This window comes from Carex rostrata, chromosome 16 (assembly GCF_964058835.1).
Source record: "Carex rostrata chromosome 16, lpCarRost1.2, whole genome shotgun sequence".
NCBI lineage: Eukaryota > Viridiplantae > Streptophyta > Magnoliopsida > Poales > Cyperaceae > Carex > Carex rostrata.
In genome coordinates this window covers 1,362,864-1,386,734 of record NC_135933.1, presented here as the reverse complement: position 1 = coordinate 1,386,734, position 23,871 = coordinate 1,362,864, and the positions used below count along the sequence as shown (strand labels likewise).

At 35.4% G+C, this 23,871-nt stretch overlaps 1 protein-coding gene across 1 annotated transcript; it reads right to left on the bottom strand.

The window, feature by feature from the left end:
* GSL8 (glucan synthase-like 8) lies at positions 1-21,167 on the bottom strand. The gene is made up of 51 exons (XM_078317086.1): positions 20,750-21,167; positions 20,469-20,566; positions 19,915-20,072; positions 19,344-19,464; positions 18,929-19,039; positions 17,859-17,984; positions 17,533-17,622; positions 16,487-16,584; positions 16,288-16,405; positions 15,820-15,948; positions 15,421-15,497; positions 15,256-15,337; positions 14,734-14,826; positions 14,211-14,313; positions 13,982-14,105; positions 13,398-13,587; positions 12,913-12,965; positions 12,722-12,782; positions 12,490-12,571; positions 12,067-12,116; positions 11,617-11,703; positions 11,245-11,330; positions 10,734-10,761; positions 10,471-10,568; positions 10,308-10,389; positions 10,055-10,215; positions 9,590-9,710; positions 9,043-9,140; positions 8,615-8,705; positions 8,224-8,384; positions 7,910-8,019; positions 7,425-7,556; positions 7,216-7,284; positions 6,826-7,003; positions 6,449-6,566; positions 6,249-6,368; positions 5,790-5,905; positions 5,583-5,663; positions 5,331-5,443; positions 4,883-4,935; positions 4,619-4,795; positions 4,494-4,541; positions 4,228-4,395; positions 3,407-3,520; positions 2,516-2,604; positions 2,121-2,279; positions 1,517-1,619; positions 1,256-1,375; positions 1,088-1,138; positions 736-918; positions 1-468 (listed from the first exon to the last, which is right to left on the bottom strand). Exons 1-51 carry the CDS (start codon positions 20,970-20,972, stop codon positions 226-228), a joined length of 5,745 nt encoding a protein of 1,914 aa, XP_078173212.1. The 5' UTR covers positions 20,973-21,167; the 3' UTR covers positions 1-225.
* Positions 21,168-23,871: the final 2,704 nt, after the last annotated feature.

Genomic DNA, 23,871 nt, shown 5'->3' with positions numbered 1-23,871 from the left:
TTTAACAATGATTAAAATCTTACTGGAACGACAATCAGAATCAGTCTCATAAAATATTTAGTTCATCGCGTATGTGCATATTCTAATACCAAAGAAACCTAAAAGATACTAAAGTAAATGCATTCCTCCTACAAAAATCGTAGATACTGTACAAAAATGTCCAATAATCAAAATCTACACTACCTAAAGACCACTAGCTTGTAAACACACACTGCCCAATCATCATCAAGCAACCTTCTCAACATTTGCTTTGTTTCCAGCCAGGATAAGAGAGATCTCCAGTCCACGGCTGAAGGCTTGGTTGAAGAGGAGGCGTGATTGGAAGGTGGACACAAATGGGAACCACGACAGAAGTGCTACAGGCACAAAGATCATTAGGCCCATACCAGCATCATACATGCGTGCAATTTCTTGTATTGAGTCCCACGCACCAATGCGCTTTACAAACCGCTTCCATGCAATTGCCAGCTGTGAAAAATGCAAGTGGAGAAGTTAGATGTAACAGAAAAAGAAAGATAGTTTTACTAGTGTTTCTCATCCTTTCTTCTCAGATAAATTTTTGACAGAAGTGTCATGGAACTTTTTTAAATTCCAACTACATGAGCATGAATCGTCCTTTGGCCTGTTGTGTTCTTTTTCTGACTTAGGGTGTAAATGTAAACACCCATCTCAAACTGCACGAACTACAAAAGTCAAAAGCAATCAATTTGTGGAAGTAAAAATCTAAGCACTTACAGACAGAACGGTCCAGCCAGTGGCAATGAATGCCAGGGAACTCGCAAAGAGATCAGGTACTGATAATTCTGTGAAGATAACTAGCAAAATAAGCCCAACTAGTAGGAAAATAGCTATTACTCCTTGAAGGAACCTCCATAGGACTGGCAGATTGGCATGCTTCTTTGGGCTAATTGTGAATGCCTGTTTAGAGAGGGGGGAGGGAGAGTGTTAAAACACAATAATTCCAATCCAGGTGGGTTTTAGTTGCTTTCAAGAATTATACTGACAAGAGTCTTAATATTTCTAAACATCAACCAGGTATAGTTGACAAAGAACTGTAATAAGGAACTTGGATAAAATGAAAACAAACCTTGAATAAAGCTACAATGATAATAAGAGCTATCCAAGAGAAACCGTAGATCTGCAACCAAAAGTAGGAAAACATGCAAGCTATAAAACTTCTATAATTGTTCCAAATATTAAGACAAACCTCAAATAAGAACCTAGAAAATAAGTGATGATTTGTCAGCTATATTACCGCAAGGGAAGTATTATGGCCAGCAAGATGTAGCTTATAGACAATTCCATACTGGAAAATTAAGAAGCGGAGACTCAATATAGTCTCCAGTATGCGTCCCCTGAGTGTCTGAATATGTGCCTATAATAATTTCCAATAGAAAAACAAAATTTAGGAAAAAAAAACAATGTACTGGCAGTAAGGTGGCAAAGAAAGAAAATAGAACGAGTATATATCTATATGCACTATGCATAAAAAAGGAAAGGGGAAAAAAAAAAAAACCTGTTCTTCGTCCCACCAGGACTCCCAGCTATTGTTGCCATTCACTCCAACTCCACCTTTGTACATTAGCCAGCTAATCCAATCATCAAAATCTCCAACCGTTCTACAATTTTAAGTCCAAAAATTACCAGAGATTGAAGCAATGGACATCCAGGGACAAGATAAATTTGACAAGTAGAGGATTTCCAATATCCTAGATCACCAACATATCTTTCTTTCTTTTTCCCTTTGATAACTTTTGAAAGATCTAGTTGATCTAATCAATTAAGTGGAAACATCTCAAACACTTCAGTCAGAATTTCATTAATGTTAACCAAATGTGGCATAAATGATTAACATCTAACAGAACCATAACTTTATGAATTACTCAATAGAGTAATTTATTTGTTTCCCTGCAAATTTACAAAAAACATATATACCCCCAGAAATACTACATGTAACATGAATTATCAAAGGTGTTACCTATACCACCCCTTGGACTTAATTCCCAGAAACACAACCACTCTGTTAGTGACACATCACCTCTGTTAGTTAAACTATAGCATGACACATCACCTCTATTATTATAATTTGAAAAAAAAAAAATTGAAATTGCTAGACATACTTTTGCCATTCAAAGCCAGAAGGGTTAAAAATGTAAGGAGCGAAAAGCCAAGAGAAGACCAAGAACCAACTGCTGATAGTGATCAGAATAAATGATGTTGCACCGCCTTTCGTGTACCCATATGCTATATACACTATCAGCAACAAGGCAACCTCAAAACTGTAATGCAAACATAATTTAAAATAAATTAGTTTTCTCAAACCACAATTTTGCAACCTCATTTAAACTTCGGTGTTTTATAGGATTTTCAAATAAGGACAATGGTGACCAGAAAAAATAATACCTACAACTCATATTTTGGCACATATCACCAAGACATATAAATAGTTAAAGAAACCCTATATCTTATCATGGTTCCAGCAAATATTAACATGCTATCAAGTAAAAGAGCATACGCTTTAACAAAATGGCTCCGTGAATATAGCCGGTAATTGTCAGCAAATTTAATGTGCTCCACCACAAAACCTCTGCCCGTTGCCTTGTACTGTAAACATTTAATCAAAACAAAAGAAAAATGAGAACTATATAAATTAGAGGGTGAACTACTTGGTAAATTGTAAAATTAAGTCCTGTACAGGAACAACATAGGAAGGTTTTATGTCTAGAACTGTCAAAAGAAAATTCAGAAAGTGTATACCAAATTGCAAAATTTTAAAAATAAGGAATCCCACTCTTAGATAGCGACCCATAGGTAATACTGGGTAATCTTCTTCTTAAGTTGACCTAGATTAAAATGTTCAGACTTCAGAGTTCACCTTGCAAACTGCTTAAAAATGGTAAAGGGCCTCCCACAGAGGTTGGTCCACAGTTTTCATTAATTTCCTTGAAGCTTTGAGAGTGTGCAGGATTTTAATTTTGAAAATTTTAGTTTTGGTTTCTTCTTTCAAAATTTTTTTATTTCAACCAGGACAAACAGAGTTCTATCAAGGTATGGAGCCAATGTATTCCAGATATTTGGCAAGGGTTTTTTCCTTCTGTTTAAACCCTGCTTTCTAACCTTTTTTTTTTCCGGCAATACACATGCATGGCACTGCTCGGTACAAATTTTGCTGGACCTAATTCGATTTGTGGTTGTTTGGCATTTACAACTACCACAAATCAATTGAGGGTTTGATTTGTGGTTGTCTGGCATTTACAACTACAGCAAATCAATTGAGGATCTGAGCTATAATAGTCAACCTTGATATGTACCACCAACAAAAAGTGCCCTAGATGAAACAGACTTCTTCCCTGAATATTTAATTACCTTTGACTAGGAAGAACAGTAGAATAAAATAAAAACTTACCCCTGCACCTCCATGAAGAATAGTTCTACCAAAGTAGTGAGTCCGAGTACCCAAAGAGAAAGTAAAGAAAACTGAACACAACTGTAGCTGCATGATCACAAAGCTAGACATAGCCTGAAAAAGAAATATAGAAAAGCTCAAAAATAATACATAGTAAAAGAAAAATGAAGTAATGAACATAGAGTCAAATGGTGCCTATTAATGATATAAAAAAGGACATCTTTTGAATCACTCCTATTATTTGGAAACTTTCCAGCAGCTAGAGGATTGAAGGAACATCATTTAATGTACAAAAAGGTATGCAAGGACACTAGTTCCATTAGAGAACCAAAAACATCAACTGCAATGCTAACCATGGCACTTATCTACTTTGTGTCAGGTACCATACCCACTGAACTTGGGCAGTGTTCGGCAACCATGGCTTAGAGCTCCTTATTGCTCCTTTTGCCCACCTTTCTTAAGCTTGCCCAAGTTTTTAAGCCATAGTTTCACATGGCTTAAGCATTTTGCCAAGCTTAAAATTTTCTTAAGAAAGTTACTTTTCAACTTTATTGTCAAACGGGTGTTCCTTAGTGCAGCTTAAAATTTAAGCTTCATATAGTTGCCGAACACTATGCTATAATCCTTAGAGGTACCTATTGTCTAAAACCAGACACCGATCAGACATAACTTTTCCCACTTCAACAACAAAACCAAAAGCATACTGTGAAATAAACAAAAAGAGTTGCATCATTATCAAGACACCAATTTCATAATACTGTGAAATAGACAAAAAGAGCTGCATTTTTATCAAAACACCAATTCGTAGAAAACAGTAAAACCTTGATGAGCCCGAGTTCTATAATGAAGCCCATTATCATGGGAACTGCAGTGAAGACACCAATTTGTACGAGGAATTGTGCATTGAGAGTGGCATCAAGGGATATGTTGCCATTCAACTTAGTCGCTAGCCGGGACTTAGAAATCGCTGAATCGAGACCAGAAAGTGCCTGAAATTCAATTCCAATTCAATCAAGTTTAAACCGTCAAATACAAAGAATAAGTACAAAAAGACACTAGAAAGACATGAAGAACACTAAAAGCTTACCAGGTACACCCGTCCATATAAGTAGATGTAAACAGTAAGAACAGTTGCCTGAATACAAAACCAAAGACAGATGTAAGAGATACTTATGCAGCCAGGGTGCATAACATTTGGGGAAAAGATATTACCATCGTGCAGACATAGAATCCAACAGTTGTAAAGTAAAATGTCAACATCCGGAAGAAGTCAAAGAGTTGACCAAGCCGGTACACATCTCGACTCAACACTTGCTCTCCATTGCCTCCTGCTACTTTTCCCTCAAAAATTGCAATCTGGTTAAGCCCCACATCTCTACCTTTTCCAACCTTAAAAATATGCACAAGGATGAGGTGATATATATTATTGAACAACATTGATACGCTAAGAAAAAGGTTTTAACATTCAGTCAATACCTGTATATACTCATGGTGTGTAATATTGCCCTGTCGGAGAGTAGAATTGAACCCTACAAAAGTTTAATCAATTTCACATTTATTTCCAATACAGCCCTTATATCTCTTTAAGAGATAACTGCAAACCCAAAACAAATTACGAATCAGATGTGCTGGACTTAATAGACGTCTCTCCTCAGTACAAAAAAGTGCAGCTTGCCAGTTTGCCCTTATCCATAATGGTTAGGTATAAGTTGGATTTTGATAATAGACTTGTAGTGGGAGTTACAGCACTCATCATTGTATAGGAAAGCATGCTTCTATTATGCAGATCAAGGGCCCTGCTAACTTAGCTTTTAGAACATTTTTTTTTTTTTTTTTGAGAACTTAGCAGAGGCTGCCAAGCTAGCTTTTAGAACATATTTTAAGAAAGAAAAAAAAATGGATAATTTAAGAGAAATCAATTGACCAGCATAGATATCTTCACTGATGTTGATGATACGAGATGCCTTGCTGATGCCACCTCGTGTAATGTGGAATATTCTGTCAAATACATCCGGATGGCCATAATGCATCCGCACTCTGTACCAAGGAAACATGTTATACCACCTCCAGAATTTCACTTGTAGTACTGACAGCACCTTTATGTTTATTTATTGTTTCCCTTTTGAGTTAAAAAGTTTTTATGACAACCAATAGATTTGATGATTTCAATACTCACTTGAGAAAAGCGAGGACACGCTGTCCCAAGGTAACAAAGCTTGTCTCCTGATTCGACATAAATGATGCCAGCGAAGACACACTACAAGAAGGCATAGAGAAATACAAAGCATTCAAGTGCAAAGGACAGACAAAAAACTCAATGACTCTACAGTCTACACTGGGTGTGTGAATATGTGTGTATGAGAGAGAGAGAGAGATGAAGAACCTGCCAGTAAAAACATGCTCTCTGACACCAAGAATAGTGGGAGGTCGGAAACCATGCTTCGCATGAAATTCCTCCAGCAGGTTTCTCATTTTCATCGCCTCCTCTAGATAGTTATCCTGCACCCAAATAAAACGAAAATAAGTCACAACCCAAATAGAAGGACCCAGTCAACACATGCAAATTTTATAAGCTCCTTATCAATCGTTATAAGAAAAAAGGATGCAAAACCTATGAATCTAGACAAGAATTCAAACAAACACGTATGCCCAAAGCAGCTCCCGTCAACGTTGACCCCCTTGAATGAATTTATGATTTATTCACACAAATTAGAAAAATAAACACACCAGAGATATAAACCCAACAGAGACCATAACCTGCCTGCATTGTGCGTCCTAATCAAGTAGGATCAAGTACCAGAATGCACTTATTGGTATTGCTAAAGAGTAAAGGAAATATCACCTGGTTCATGTCAATAGTCTGGATGGCTTCACCTCTAGTGAAAACAATGGCATGGTTTTGGTTCTCAGGTTTGCCTTCTCCAAGAATTGGGTTTCCAGGCAGCTTTATCGAGAATATTTCCTAAATAAAACAAGAAAGAATAAGTACTAAAAAGAAAGGATGGTACACTCAATGGACGGGAAAGGGAGGGAGATACCAACCTGATCTTTACCATGGATGTCAGCTTTTACTAACTTGGAGTAGTACTCCTTTGAGATGCTGCCATCTGACAATACCGTCTCCTCCTCATGTATGAATGCAACCCGAAGTCCCTCATTTCTATACCCATTTCAAAATACTTTTAGTAAACAAATAAATCATATAGTTAACACTTCAGTTGCCCCACCAAGAATGATCATGCGAACAAGGCTGCACCGCAAAGGTCCAGAGTATATGCAGTATGTACCAGACTATCAGTACTGGAGTTCAAGTTTCAGTTCCTGGTGTGTATTAAACCCTATGCACCAGATTCAGGCAAACCAAGAAAATACCCAATGTATAAAGAATAAGACAACAAGATGCAGCGTTTTCAGTCAACCTTTGCAAGAGGAGGGCAATATCAGTTGCTTGTGAAGTCTTATTTTGCTTTTGCTGGCCATAAATCTGGCAAGAGATGACATATATGAACTTGAGATCTGCTTGTGCCCGTGCTTCAATATTTAGCTCAAATCCCTGTGTGTTTATGAGGTCACCAATTGAGTAGGCTTCCTCCATACCTAAAATATATATTTGTCAAAACCCTGAAGACAGGCCTGTAAAGGTACATACGAGACAAAAATCTGACACCAAGAATATGTCCCGGGTTCATGCTGGTCAGGTCTCAGTATGCATGGCAATTCTATCAGTATGTGAATGTGTCTGTGTGTATGTGTATGTGTCGGTATAGGGGTGAGTATTCGGGTGTCAATTAAACTTCTTAAAAATATACCTCCAAGAGATCTCTTTTCAAGGTAGCTTTGCAAAAGGAGAGCTCTTCGATAATACATCATACCGCGGACTGAAATAACAAAAGTATGAATCAAGAAAAGAAAAGACAGAAGGGAACACAACATCGGCTGAATTTTATCTGAATTTTCCCACTCAATTAGTGGTAATTGGTAAATACTAAGTGCTGTAATATATTAATTGCTCATGAACCTGTTCTGGCTAGGGTTTGTCCCCGATAGGAAGCCCAAAAGCGCAGCTCCAAGATATGACTCGGGCTCTCAACAATATCCTTTGCTGACGAGTCAAGGCGGTCTATTCTTTCCAAGAAATTTGTCCACTCATCTGATAAGATAATCAATAGACAAACATCAATTTGGAAAGGAATTTCAACTGATATAAGCAGCTTCACATGGCTGGAAATTTATTCCAATGCAAGCTTACATTTTGTTCTACTTTTCTTTCCCTAACAGTTCATGATATTCAACGCAACTTTTCGTCCTTGTGTTTTGGAACATGTATATTCTGTTTAGCATCATATAAGCTGCCTGCATCAGCGCAGGTGCCATAAAACATAGAGGAACAAAAAACTGCTCCATAAGGTTGTCAACACTAAAACTAGGCAAGCCTTACAAGGTATCACATATCGCTGCAAGATCATGATAAGGTACTAGCCGCAATATAAAAAGAAACGTTACCAGGAAAGATCTTTTGAAGATAGAAAAGAGTTGAAATCCCATCCTCATTTTCCTTTTGAAGCTCAGAGGCACTGAAAAGCACCGTCTCTTTATAGTATGGGGTAAAAACACTGTCCAAAAAGAGGTTAAAATTTAAATAACCTTGTCAGTAAGCGTTTAGATTAATAAAGTAAAGAGCCTAATAACAAGTTGACATACACAACCCAATAAATGTATGTTTTCTGGCAAGGATCTATTTGTAAGGTAAAACTTTCTTCACTAGTATAAAGTGACAATCACTGTTAAATTTATTGTGAGTTTAAAAACAAAATCACCTGAAAGGCACCATTTCAGAGACAGGCTTAGCTACAGGCATGTTCATGAAGAGGGAATTTGTGAAAAATTGCAAACGCCTCCCTGCTTCTAAGTTCTTAGGAATATTTGCCGCTGACTCCTTCACTGTTAGGAGAAGATGCAACCGTTTGACCAGCTCCTTCTGCAATAAGAAAATCAAACCAACTAAGAAACACAACAGAGATGTATCTTCCTCTGAAAAACAGGGTGACTCAGCTAGCAATCTGAACAATGAAGCAACTGTGCATCTTAATGCTGGTTGTTAACCATTTAGCCAGTGACCTTTTAATGATCAAGGCGTATAAGGATGTGGAAAATTTGGGAATCCTTGCACAAACCAATAAGTTCCCTATTATGAAACTGGTAGCTTACAATTTGAGGGTCCCTGGGCCAGTTAATCCTTTGAAAAAGTCGGCCTTCATTTCTTGCTTTAGCCAGAGTATGCCATGTGTCAAATTCTTCCCTAGGGAGACAACAAAATAGGTCACATATCAAAACTATAAAGAAAGGGGACATTTCAGAATCTCTTCCATGAAAAATTGGAAGTATATCTTTTAGTAAGCTTAAGCATGTACGCAGACAATAAGTAGACCCCATTATATATTCTAATACAAGTCACTGAAATAAATATTCCAGAATTCATTAGTCGCCAAATCTGCCAACATGTTGAGCCCACATAAAACCATCTCAGTTCATAGCATGTACTGGGTCTGTCACTCTTGAAGTATTTGGAAGTGTATAGCAATATTTTCTCTATTTATAGGATATTCAGTGATAATTATGTTGACATAGTATAGTACCTTAACTGTTGTGTCAAAAAAGTGTGTGTGATAGCATCATATAGTTGGTAAACAGCATCTGAGGCTCCTCTTGCAAGTTCTGGACTCTCATTTTGTGTCTATGGAGAAAAGTAGTGTAGATTCCAATTAATATGAGAAGCTGCCGCTTATGCAAAACTAATAACAAGCCCAAAAGAAAACATTCTGGTATGGCTATTTCAACAAATAATTTGTCTCAGCACAATCCAATACTGCCAAATCCAACTATACAACTACACTGCATGATACTGAACTGAACTGCATGCCTGGCTTTGCTTTTTTTGTTTTTTTTTTTTAAAATGTATCTTGCAATATTACCGACTTCCATTTCATCTTGAACCCCAAATGGAACCGAGACCACTTCTCGTTACTATACAATTTAAGTCTTCCAAGAAACCATTCAGATGACCTCAAACAAGATAAGAGACCAAAACTCTACGGAACAGCACAAGAGGAGGGAGATAATATTATAACAGCTCATTCCCGGGTAGGAATGGTTGCAGGGAACAATGAGAAAGAAGAAACTTACAAGAAGGCCAGTCAATGCAGTAAGACGGGTCAAAACCCACTGAAGCTGTGCTATGTTTACTGTGGCAAAGAGGGAACCATCAACAATGCTATTTCTCAATCTCTGGAAAAGTCGCTCCACCCTGTTTACACAAACAATAACGTGACCAACTTACCTTTAATCTGACAAGGTAAGAAAGGGTGTCTTCTGAAACACATAAAAAAAATCAACAATATGACATAGAAGGTTGAAGTTCATTTCTTTTGGGCCGCATGTTTTACTTGGATTTATTTCCATATATACAAATGTGACCTTGGTTGAGGTTATAATGAAATCACTGGCTGAAATTACGAGATATTTTCTCAGTTATTATCTGTCTATACAGAATTTGAAGGTTCATGTTAGTTAGATGATCTTATTCATGGTCTAACTCAAACCCTTTGAAGAAAGCATGTGACAACTTTAAACACATTGAAAAATCCATACCAAAGCCTTCCTTCAGCTTCAACAAGATAACTAAGAATGATTTCAGCACTATAATAGCACTCCTGCACCGCATACGCCATGTATCTATCTCTTGAAATTCTGCCCCATAGATCTGCTTGGCTATCCTTGCAATCAACAGCCAGATCAATTGCCAATGGAATCTGACCAAAGAACAAAAGAATCATACAATAAGCAATTAAGAATTTAATGTATTAATTGAAAGCTAGTAGGCTGTACAAGCTGGGAAATGTACCTTGCTGGTGAGAAGGAATAGAGGCCACTGTACCATCTTCAAACTCCCACTGTTGCTTGGCATCATGAGTAAATCTCTTTCCCTGAATGAATGGTGTGCATCACCGATACATTTGTTAAAATTGCCATATAAGAAAATCTATAACTTTTGTCTTTTTGCATACCTGTGGCTGATGTAGTCTTCTTCTCGTAAGCTCTTGATGATTTCATTCCAGAAAGGAGAAAAGGTCGTTGCATGTTGCTTCTCCAAATCAATAGCGTCCTGTTTTTGTTGTGTGTCAGCTTGCATTCAAGCAAAAATTTCAACAAGAGAAACCTCGACAAATAAAATTTTCAGAATCCAGATTATGTGCAAAACGTGAGAAGTCATAGCATTCTAGTTCATCAAATAGCAGTAATGATAAAGAAGGAAAATAATGTTTTTTACCTGAGAAGCTTGTCTACTCGCAAAAATCCTGCCACAGAGAGTAAAAGGTTACTCAAGTAATTATAATAACCATGAATATACTCAAGTAAGACACTATAGTACTTACAATTTGGGTTTCCCCCAGAGTTGAGACTAGGGATCACTTGAAAATGGTTTAACTTCACAAAATTAGAAATCTCAGCAAAGACCATATAACAGGAATACAAATGCACAGCAATGTTTTAATTCACTGTTTGTATAACCTAGATGTTCATTGACATTCATCAAAGGGTTTTGAATGAGTTATGCACTCTGAAAATTCAAAAATCACGAATGAATTAAAACATGTTCCAAATTATGAGATTTATCAATTAGAAGATGTAAATGTCTCGAGCACATCCAAAATGTTGGTTTAGATTTCCAAATGCTCCTGATGCTAATGGAAGTGTAAACAAGCATGGCCAAGTGATCCCTCTCGAAGTCAAAAGGAACTTCTTTTCCTTTGACAAACTTTCACTGTGAGAAAGTATACCTTTTTGTTGTCTGTGAAACAAGATTTTTTGAAAAGGCTTCTGGAAAGCTCTGGAAACGCCTGTGCAACATATCAATAGATCGAATCTGCAAATATTTAGAAAATTCAACAGAGGCAACCATTAATGAGCTAGATCTATCCAAGCTAATTGCATTTGCACTCAACAACTCCCATCTTTGAACCTTTTTATCCTTTCAGTTGATCGACCAATCTAGGTTTCAATAGAGTAGCTACAACAGTTTTTAAAATGAAATAAGTCCAAGAAGAATGACAACGTTGACAGGAATTTCACATGTCACAACCATGCCAGGTCAGAACAAAAAGAATTTCAGCATCAGGAAATTTAAAAACTAGAGATTAAAAAGGTAATACCTCCCCTAAGCGATCCATTGCACCCATTACGCCACCAACAAGGGCATAGAGGATAGTGTACCAAATATGAAGGTCCATTATGTAAATCTAAACATATGTATTGATAGTTACAACAATGCTTAGAAACTTTCAAGTATTAAAAAATATATTCAATCATCAAAGATAGCCTAGCTTGTACAATTAAGGCAGGAAAGGATCAGATGTTATTCTGACTTCTGATACATGCCCGGGACAAGCAATTTGTGGTAAACCTTCAGGATCACACAACCAGGGTTTGTGTCAATAAAAGCATGCATTCCATTAAGAATAACGAAGAAAGGACAATTCCTTGTCCCTCATATAAAATATTAATTCCCAAAGCACTCTTTTCCAATTTAAGGTAGTCCCAACCAAATGAAACCAATACATAAAAAACTATAAAAGATAGATTCATATAGAGGCCACACTCACAGCAACGACAGGTGTCCACAAACTCGCAATAGTCAGAGCATTGTGATTTCCTAAATAAAATCACAAAAAAAAATAAGATTTAGTTTCAAAATAGCAATCACTAAAGAAAATTAAGGATCAGGTAGCTCAACCTCAGAAACAAGACACCAACAAGGGTTCTTCGTAGCACATACTGTAGTACCATTAACAAAAGATATCAAACAACTTCTCCTTCTCTTCTAAGAATTTAAGCACCAGCAATACTTGATTTATATGATTAATAATTTGGTCAGTAAAACTTCAACAAGATATCCTCATTCATAAAGACTTTTAATACCACAGGTCCATAGTATAGTGTCCCGCATCCAGAATTAATCCAGGTGAAAAGGACTTGTTCAATAGTAGCTGAATCATGCAAAATATTAAACAGTAATATGAACTGACCTCCTGATACAAGGTCGTGCCATGTATACGGCAAATTAGTTAGTTGCACTATAACTTTTGTAGGCTCAACCAATGGCTTGATCTGTCAAAGTTAAAATTGTTATACAGGACCGGAAAATTTTCCACCCAATAATAAGATAATAAACTGTCTATTAGTATGGTACCACCGGCCAAATGTGGCACCAGTATATTCGGGCTAAAATGTGGACATCATACATAAGATCCAACTTACTTGAAGGAAGTAAGCAAAAGTGAACTTGCAGGCAAGAATAACAACCCAAACGACGACATATCTGTAATTTTACAACAAAAAATGAGGTACGCTAAGAGTTAAACTATTATAATAGAAAACAATGAGAAGGGCACCAAATCCAGCTTACTAATAAGGCTTTCATAACTTGGGAAGGACAGAAAATTGTTTACCTCAAGTAGTCCGTAGGACTCTCAAACATACCCCGACCCACAAAATAGCGTTCCTATATTCCAAAAGCAGACAAAGGTGAGAAAATATAACAAATCAGAATCAAAAACCAAACAATGATGGCTTATAATTTCATCTATAACACCCATACCACAAAAGTAACATACTTGGTTGTACTGAATCAAAACAAAACATATTCCTAACATTAATCCTAGAACTGAACAGGGTTCCATCATTAATTATATATAGACATCCAATACAACAACAATCACAACACAATCAAATTGATAGGCCTCCAAACAAAGGTTTGAGGCTTGCCCCTGCACTGTACTCGTACTAGATGCAACCTTAATCATACCAGTATCTGGAATTGAAATCTGATGCAGCTTATGCTTCATGTATATCCAATTTGCATATGTATGTTTATGCATGAACGCATGTACATGCTTTGCATAATATATCTGTCACTTTGTGTAATGTTGCCCACCTCATAAATCCATTTGAAAAACTGAAAAAATGCATGTCGATCCGATATCTCTGAGAGTTTATGGCAGGCCGGGATCTTGACTAACAATCCAAAGGACAATCGAATAGCTGCATACACCCCAAGGACCAGAAGGTATATTCGATAGTACGTCGAGTCTGAATTTGAACTATTAGTCTCATCCATTACTTTCCTGCAATGGAGAACATTAAGAAGGTTATTCATTCCATTACTTCTGTGGGAATAAAAATATCAGTCATCTTTATCCTCAAACCCTGTTAAAAGATGACAGTTTTAGGTATAAGAGGGAACTATTCCTAGGCAAACTATATCCTTTTTTACTTTTCTCTCTCTCTAAATCTCTGTAAAAATAGCTTTCCCCTGAAGTCTCTATCCCATGATACACAAACATACAAGAGATGAATCCTAGTTTTTATTATTCAACTATTAAGTCCGAAATTTGGACCTACGTTCAGCAAAGGACTACGCTAACAAGTCAATTGTATCCAATGTATTGCATCTTCCAAAAATGACCATTGCCTATATGCAAAATTTAATAGAAGCCAAAACGAAGAAGCTTAACTCACCAATACAGATAGAAAACAAATGCTGATAACACGCCATACCAGATGAACTTTATGACCTGCCTTGAGATTGCAAAACCTCTGGCAGACTTGTAAGCACCAAACATCAGCAAAACATCAAGACAGCCTGCACAACAAGATACTGGAGTTAGAGAAAGAAAGATATAGTTGGAACCAAAAAGACTAGAATGATATGTACAGAAGAGAGAGAGGGGCCAGTGGGGGGACTTACACTCAATAAAATTCAGAATAAAAAAGGCCGGCCCAGCACTGAGCATGACTTTGAAGGTTCTGGTGTTTATAGTGCCATCATGAAAGCCTATTATAGTTAACAGCTGAACAAAATTAAAAGAAGTTTTAGATTAAATTATAATCCTCTTCATTTTTCTTTGAAGGCTTGAGCCTAATCTATATATCAACCACAGCAGCCCCAAGGATTAACAATCTTTAGTTCTGTCCTGTTATATCATGGTGAAATGCATTGAAGAGTTCACCCCTTTTTTATTCATTTCTCCAGTAATCCCCTCAAATATGAACTCAGGAGCAAGGATAAATGGGAGTCAGTCCTTTCCCTTTCCATCTTACCCCTATAACCAATTTGGGAGCATACCCTAAATCCCTTTTTGGTGATTCAAATACTATTGAATGTGAATTTCATGTTCCGGACCAAAGAATCTTCACCATTGTATCTTGAGCTAGCACCCACTATAACACAACAAGAGAAGACAAATGTCGACCTAGAAAAGGAAAATAACCTGGAACATCAAGATTAAGAAAATCCACAGGCGGTGAAAACTCCGATACAGATGCAAGAATGTGCGGTGCTCCACAAAGTTTGTTTTTCCCATCTGTTCAATTTCACAAGTTAAAAAAAAAAAAAAAAGTGTATAATAACTAGTATATCCAATTACTACGAGTTTTCATGCAAATAGGACAAGTTATCAGGCTCTTTCATGCATAACTTTGTATATTTTGTTCTTGAATAATACAGAAGGCATAAAATTTAGGCACTTCTTGATTATATTATGGATTCTTATTCCTTCTATTTATTTTGGTTAGGTCAGCATCAGATAGCAAATGTAACTGTTGGCAGATCCTAATGAAGTAGCACATGAGAAAGAGGATTTTTCAAGTAAAGGTCCAGTTACAAGATTGGGTGTCTTCTATAGAAAGAATAATAATTGAATAAATGGAAAAGGCATTTCAGAGGCTAAGTTTCAGCAATACATTTGAAGCCAGCAATTTAAAGGTATCGGAGAGAAGAGTGTGTCACATACCCTTTTACCCTTTCTCGGCTTAAGGAGAAATGAAGAGCTTGCTTTAGGTGGCCAGCCCAAATGCTTGACACGCCTAGGTGACCTACGTGAGTGGTAGAAAAATTATTTTTGTTTGATTTCTGTTTAAATGCAACCAAACACACTGCAAGAAGAGGAAAGGAATACCAGAAATACTCGTTAAAATCATCATAATTCCTCCAAGCAGCATGAGAAGCTTTTCCTCCTTTAATATTTAAAGTTTCCTGATGATAATAACCTCAACAGTTAATAACAAGGGAGAATAGAGCTGGAAGTATTGTCAAAGAAAACAATGTAGGAAAGATACAACTTAGCACATTACATTTGAACCAACATTTGCAAAACTGATTTCTGGCACCACCTGGTACCAGATATGATGGTATCTATTAGATTTTATTTTATTCTAAGCAAGAAATATATAGCCTACAACCCACAATACTTTATGGTTTAGTTCTTACTGGCTATAATTCACACCCCTGAATCCAACATTAATAGAAACTAGAATAAACATATTAACACAACAAAGCTAAAGAAGTTGTCACAAACCGCTTTCATAGTGTCATATATAGGATAAATAATGTTCTTTAGGTATGATACTGAGCCATCCTCACGTATGCAGCTTGTTGCTGGAATCGCCTCTTGTGAATCTATCTTTTCTTCTAACTCCTCTGCCATCTGAATTTCAAAAAAAAAAAATAGTTACTGACAAAGAAATTGGCAGTAAACTAATCTCCAGCAAACCAGATTCATACTTTCTTGGCAAAATCTACTAACATTAACAAGTCAAACTGTTTCACAATAGAAAGCAGATATGTCCATGATTTGTTGACTTAAGTGCTATGAAAAGTGTGAACTATTATGTTTCGTAATGAAACTGGTGGGTACAACCCACTTTTGTCAAAAAAAAAAAAAGTGCTATGGAAAGTGGCAAAGAGTTTAGAACTGTTTGAGACATCTTAATTGATAACAAGAAAAAAAAAATCATATATGAAACAAAAGCTATGTTATGCTCACATGGTGAAAAATATAGCAAATGCCCTCTGGCAGGAAGCGAACATTGGACGCCTCACCCCATATGAGGAAATAAAGAGCAATCAATATGATCTTTCTGGTCTTGTTCAATGCTGGCGTTCTACATAAGTAACAATTATTATCACCAATTATAAGTAAGAAATAGTAATTAAGAATTGATCAGGAAAAGACAAATTGATACCTTTTCCATGCAATACGAAGTCCCAGGTATGTGCACCACTTCATATAGTTATCTAGTACCTTGTTAAAAACCTCCATCACAGCTGCATCTTCAATTTTCTATTTATTATTCAAAAGTTTATCGAAGTCAGTTGTATTTAATAAAACTGATACTATTTAGTTTTTTTTTTTAACATAAAGTTATGATTGCTTGGAATGTAAAAAATTCAATGCAGATAACTGCCTCAAATTAACTCTGCCTGTGAAGCTACACAGCCTGTCCCAAGCCAGAAAAAAGGAGGAGGGTTCGTGATAGGCTTGGCGAGCCAGCAGCAAAAAAAAACAGCCTCTTTATGGAAATGAAACCCTCGCGAATTAGACAGTAGTAGTACTAGGATAGGTGACCTCCTGGGAAGTCCATGTGTTGTTGATTCCGGTTGGGTTTCATTTCTAGCCTACCCCAACTTGTTTGGAAATAAAGGCTTTGAAGAAGAAGAAGAAGATAACTGCCTCAAATTATAAATTTGCATGTATGACCTAAAAGATTCTAATCCCATACTTTAGTTTACTCAAAAGGCAGTCTACATTTTCCAAATATATAAAGGCAAGAAAAATAAAAGAAAGCGTCACTCATGCCTCACCTTGGACATCCTTCAATAATCAGCCAAAGTTCAAACTTACACTACCACATCCACACCCAAGGGGTTGAAAACAAGTTAATAACAGCTTTCACAGGTAACACAAGGAAAGAGAAGCACAAATGCAATCACAAGAGAATAATTGATGAAATGGAGGCTGATACGAAAACAAATATAAATAAAGAAACATGTTTATCATGAAAAGAGCACCTGCCACCACCATACTTTTTTTCAAGCTTTTTGATGCAGTGAACCACTTTGATTTAGTAAACCTTTATCTATGATAAGGTACACCTTTAAAACCATTGTGCAGTGTTTCAATATCTTTTCTTCTTTTCATGTTTCTTTCATTATGTTTTAGAGTTCTCTTTATTTTTCTTGGTCATTAACAGCCCAGCATTTGTAACAAAGAAGGAAGAAAAGAGCTTACCGGATCAGTTCCAGAAGGTAATCCAATCCGAGCTTGAGCATTTGCAATTGTCAGAATCACATTTTCTCTTTGGTTTCTGATGTTATCCACCTGACCAAAAAGGAATCACTTTATTATTGTGATTTAGAAATAGTACAACAACCCTCGAGACCATGCAAATACACTTTTTTCAAAAATAGAGCTTTATCTTAAAATAGCTTGGCATGGTTGGCTTTGGATGTGAATATGTGTACGACATCTCACTTCAAAACAAGGCCTCGATAATTTGCATGGCAGCTCTAAAAGTACCAATCTAATATTATTGGTTTAAAAGAAGGATTGCTAACCTGGAAACCGAACATAAACTGAAGGAGGTCAAAAATATCCGGTTTTCTCATTTCTGGGGCCTCAAAGCTTGAAGCAAGCCGAGGGATATCTGGTGTGTATCCTATGGCTGCGACAGCTGCTCGCACCTATTCAATGTTTTATTAATGAACTTTAGAAGACGTTGCATTTGGATAACGATACTTTATCAGATAAAATAACTTTATATAACACCTAGTAAATACAGTCATAACAACTTTTTAATATTACATGGTCATGGACTGTAATAGTCAGGTTCTAAATTTAGCCTATAGTTATTTGCAGTTTCCTGATTCACTTAATTTATTTATAACATAGCATTTCCTCTTGCTTTCCTCTCTTTTTTCCATGGATATGTGCATGCATGGATCTTTTTGTGCAGTCAGGACCTGTCTAGCAGAATAGGATCTTACTGGCATGGGTCTGTCCCACTCAATTGAGGGGAATCTGTGTCATAACAAAAAACTATTGAATGTGTGTGAAAGAAGTGTTCTGATCACACGGAGCATGTCATGGTACTATTCTCAATCTATTTTCTATATTGAATTAATGGAAATTATTTAATATGTTAAAGACGAGAATAATCTACAAATTAGTAAAAAAAAAAGTAACAATGAAAGAAAGAAAAAATATGGTAAACAAGGGAAAACAAAACAACATAAAATTTTCCCTTGTATTAATATTATTGAACTAGCATTTAGAGAATAGAAGAACATCTGAGCATACTAAATGAATATTCTTTTTTTCCTTTCTTCGGATCATTTTGAGAGAGGCAAAGCCGACCAAGGAGCCACAATGTTTCTGAAAAAAAAAAAAGTTGGTCCGACCAAAGTTCTTTTCTTCCCATGGATTTTGAGGTTTGGTGGGCTTTGATGCCTACCGGTGATGGAAAATCATACCCATCAATCTGAAAAGCCCACAAAATCCCATGGGATTGGGTATTGCTGTGTACCCCGATAGATATCTATGTTAATTGCTACTTAGGTTTGTTCATTTGAAGGCACCTAAAAAATTTAAATGTCAAAAGGAGGTACAGAAACAGGGATGTTATTACCTCAGGGAAATAACCAACAGCATTGGTTAAGGAAGGAGCATCAAGTGGCACAATGTTGTATGGCAATAGTTCCCCCCTCAGCACATCGTCAGATCTTTTGATTTTTTTGACCTGTACCAGTTCACATCATATATTATCATCTCATAGAAACATGAAGAATGTTCTTGATGTTAAAAAAATAATGTAATTGATGCATATTAGAGGCCTCCACAACAGGAGTGGACTTTGAATTAGTACTGATAAGACTATTTTACCAATCAGCACAAGTCAGTGAATATATTCAACAGTGGTTTTATCATTTGTTTACTTTTTCTGTGGTATAGAAACAGCTCGGTTTGGCAACAGTACAAGCCTCCTAATATCTAATTCTACAAAGCATAAATGTAAAAGCTTATCTCCAACTTGGGTATGTTACCTCCACAAGGATCTGTCTACTCTGGCTATCAGTGGAATCTCCAACCAAAAATTCCAGGACATCAAGTAGGGCTCTCAAAGTAACAAAGACCTTTTTCATTTGACCAGCCTTCACTTCCATTCTGTTAAATAAAATTTTATCAAAAAATTAAACAGTTAATATGAAAAAAGAGGATATTCTTTATCATATGTCTAAAATGTCATAATGAGCATGGATCTTATCTACAGTTTGAAAAGTAATATATGTTGTTGGAAGAATATTGGAACAAATTCCTTTGAAAGATCATGTAAAACGAGTAGATAATGTTGATGATTGGAAATATTTGGCTAAGATACTTCCAAGGAAACCTTTTGCACAAGATGTTCCAATAGTTTCAAGAAAATCCCAAGTAAACATAGCAGCTGCTACCAGTGCATTACAATGCTTTGGAGTTTGGACAATGAAGCCTCAAATGGGTAAAAAAAATGCCAGTCTTAATGCTCCATAAATGACTGCATGTGGAGGGATGGATTCCAAAAAGGGCATATGGTAAAAAATTAAACTAAGTTATATTTATAATCTTTTGACATACTCTTGAAAATTAGTACTGAAGGTCCCAGACTCTCTCCAGTCTTGTTGATCACGTTCCATCTCAGCAACTCGCTTGTGCCTCTTATATCTCGAATAGAAGTTCCACAGGTGTTGTATATCACGATCCCGATCATGCGAGGTCCCTTCTTTCTTCTTTGTCTACACCAGTTGTACCAAAAAGAGAATACATATTAAACACGGAACCAAATGCTCAATGGTTTAAATGCTAGTTGCTTATACAATCTTGGATATTTGCATATACTTTGTGCTTAATTTGATTTTATGGAGGTCCTGTAATAGGATTCTCAGGCAAAAATTTAGAGTGGGCAGGCCTTCATATGTTTGCCAGGTAGAGGGATCATATATGGTATAGGTTTTATACCCATTAAGATGTTGGAACTTGGAACTATTATTACCATAATTATTACAGTTTATATGTATCTAATCTGAATCGACTAGCGGTTTGCCTATCCAGTAAGTAAAGAAACAATGCATGACCCTGGATTGTAAGATTATGAAACCAAAATTGTAGAATATAAGTGTGCTTGTTCAGACCTTGATAACAGACATCAGGGCAGTTTTAAATTGCAAGACGCCTCTCCCTTCACTGCTTGGATCCAGTTCTTGGGCCATGGTGAATGCCGATTCACATACTGGACAAAGCAGTCAACAAATTACGAGAAATAAATAAACAATTGGAAGGTAGAAAATTTATAAGTTTCACAAAAATTTTCCAGATGGCCTTTGAAATGGTAAGCTTCTCCGGTTCTTCAAGAGACCAATATAGTTACAGGCCATTTGAATTTACAAAAGCTTAAAATTACAGTGGAACTTACAAATTCGCGCAACATTGGGGTCATCCTCCTCAATCTCATTTGCGGCCTGTAGGATCCGATCAATATCAGAAGCCCTGCCACCAAGCGAGGATGGAGCAGCTCCGGCGAGGCCCGCTGCGGCGCCTCCGGGGCCGGAGGTGGAAGAAGAGCTGAGATGCTGCCGCTGCGAGGCGGCTATCACTAGCCGCTCCCAGTTGTCCAAAACCCTTCCCCTCCTCGCCATTCTAGACTAAATTTTCGTGCTGAGAGAACTCAGCTAGATAGTAGATAGAAGAGCAGCAGCTTTTTCGGAGTTCCGAGCTCTTAATTTTTTGGGGGACAAGTTGGAATTGAGACGGATCTAGCGGTTTCCTTGGATTACTGATCTCTTGGCGTTAATGGTTATGTTTTGTATTTTGTTTTGACAGATGGGTTTTAGCCTTTTAGGAGAAAAAATGTCTAATGTAATGTCTCAGTGAACTTTTACACCTACACCCATCATTTTGTTTTAATTTGCTTTTGTAATGAACAGTTCAGATCGACCAATAAAAATTAAGGGTTTTGTCCAAAAAATTATATATTCCTGCTGAGAGAAAAAGGTGATTGGAATTTAATAATGGTGAATTTAGATGGAAGAGATAGTGATCGTTGGGTTGATCGATCTTAGAAACCGAAACATAAGTCTTAGAGGTTGTAATTGTGAAAAGGACTTCCTCGGAAAGGGAATCTTCAAGGAGGAGGGAGCAAATTGTAAACTCAAACGCGTGGAAATAGGATGAGGATTGAGGACTTGGCCGAGGACCCGATTCAGATTTCATGTAGCTAAGAATGCGCTTCTACTCCTGTAACGGATTTGTGAGAATGGGTCCCGGGGAATAAAATATTGATATGTGACCTTGGGGCAATTAGGCGGGACAATTGGCTAAACCGCTAAAGTATTCCATAAATCAATGCACTGAGACGACCCTGTGGATGTTTTCTCCGTCTTCCCGCGTTGCGCAGCTTGCGCTTTTCCTCGTTGCCAAGGAATGGGTCACCATTGACACTGTGATTGGAACACTTTGATTGTGATCTAAATTATTCATATTTAGTTGAGAGTTGAGATCTAAAGTTAAATCATAGTTTAAAGTATTTTTTGTTTGGTTAGAGTTGGTAAAGGACTAAAGTTTTGAAAGCCTAAATTAGTTAATTATTTATAATAAGATACTAATTATATAATATTAATATATTAATAATAACTGTAATATATTATATATTATTATAAAATTTATTTAATATTTAAATAATATAAAATATTAATTATATATTAATAATAAAATACTAATTATATAATTATAAATTAATAATAATTATTAGTAAAAAGATACTACCTATATAATCTTATTAAAATAATTATTTAATATATTAACAATATAAAATATTAATTATATAATTATATATTAATATTTATTATTAATAATAAGATACTAATTATATAATATTAATATATTAAGAGGAGGGATCAAGTTACAACAATTTTTGAGTTACAACAAGTTACAACAACCATTTTTTATATTTTCAAAGCCCAAATCATCGATCCAAACCGTTAGATATGATCTCTACAATAAAATGTGCTTAGAGACCAAATTTTACATTTTTTTGAATTTTTTTACTATTTATTAAGATGGGTACAAAAACAAGTCAAATTCAGACCATTGAATTTTGTACTCCTCTTAATAAATAGTAAAAAAATTTCAAAAAAATATAAAATTTGGTCTCCAAGCACATTTTATTGTAGAGATCACATCTAACGGGTTGGATCGACGATTTGGACATCAAAAATGTAGAAAATGGTTGTTGTAACTTGTTGTAACTCAAAAATTATTGTAACTTGATCCCTCCTCATATATTAATAATAACTATAATATATTATGATATTATTATAATAATGATTTACTATATTAACAATATTAATTATATAATTATAATTAATAATTATTATTAATAATAAGATACTAATTATATAATATTAATATATTAATAAAAACTATAATATATTATAATAATTATTTAATATATGAACAATATCACATATTCATTATATAATTACATATTAATAATAATTATGAATAAGAAAATACTAATTATATAATATTAATATATTAATAATAACTATAAAATATTATAATATTATTATAATAATTATTTAATATATTAACAATATAACATATTAATTATATAATTATATATCGTTAATGAGATACTAATTACATAATATTAATATATCAATAATTACTATAATATATTACAATATTATATAATAATAATTTAATATATTAACAATATAGCATAATAATTATATAATTATTTATTAATAATAATTATTAATAAAAGGATATTAATTATATAATATTATTATAATTATTATTTAATGTATTAACAATATAAGATATTAATTATATAATTATATACTGATAATTATTATTAATAATAATATACTAATTATATACAAATAAAATATTATTATAATCATTCAAGTTAGGCCACGAGCTGGAATAAAATTAAACCATCATGTGAGGTGGTTTTATTTAGACCGGCTTAAAGATCGGCTTATGCCATCTTAGTCTGGCTCAATTAATGCTCGTTTGGTGGAATAACGAGGCTTAAGCTCCTTGGTCCACCCTTTAGGCCACAACCAAACATGATGTTCAGCATTAAAAAATTAGTTCAATTCAATAGAAAAGAGATGAAAAGAGATAATATAGAATTGAATTTTATTAATCGGAACCTTCAAGCATTGAGAGAGAATTCAGTATTTGAAGTAGCAAAAAAAATCAAAGTTTTTACTTAATTTACAAAAGCTGCCATTAAAGTCTAACAACTAGGGTTTGGAATTAAGTAAGAAAAATAATTACAAAGTAAAAGCCGCATACAGAGAATCATAGTAAATGTGAAGAGTCTAATCAGAAGATTGACCTTCCGCTAAGTGCTCAAAAGAACCACATCTTAGTTCTACACAGAAGTACGAAGAAAGAGAAGAAGACAAAGGGTTATTATGTCTTAACACTTCACTGAATTCGATTCTTGTCAAATACCTTCACTTTTCACGCGATTTTGCTGAGCAACTTTTTTCTTCTCAAATCCTACCGACTCGATTCTCGCTG

Bases quoted from the DNA above. Each gene is read 5' to 3' on its own strand.
- GSL8 (XM_078317086.1), bottom strand. From the start codon at position 20,972: ATGGCGAGGAGGGGAAGGGTTTTGGACAACTGGGAGCGGCTAGTGATA. The intron at 12,572-12,721 runs GTAAGTTGGATC...TAACTTTGACAG, and splicing joins CTTTTGCTTACTTCCTTCAA to ATCAAGCCATTGGTTGAGCC. The intron at 919-1,087 runs GTTTGTTTTCAT...CTCTCTAAACAG, and splicing joins TCATTGTAGCTTTATTCAAG to GCATTCACAATTAGCCCAAA.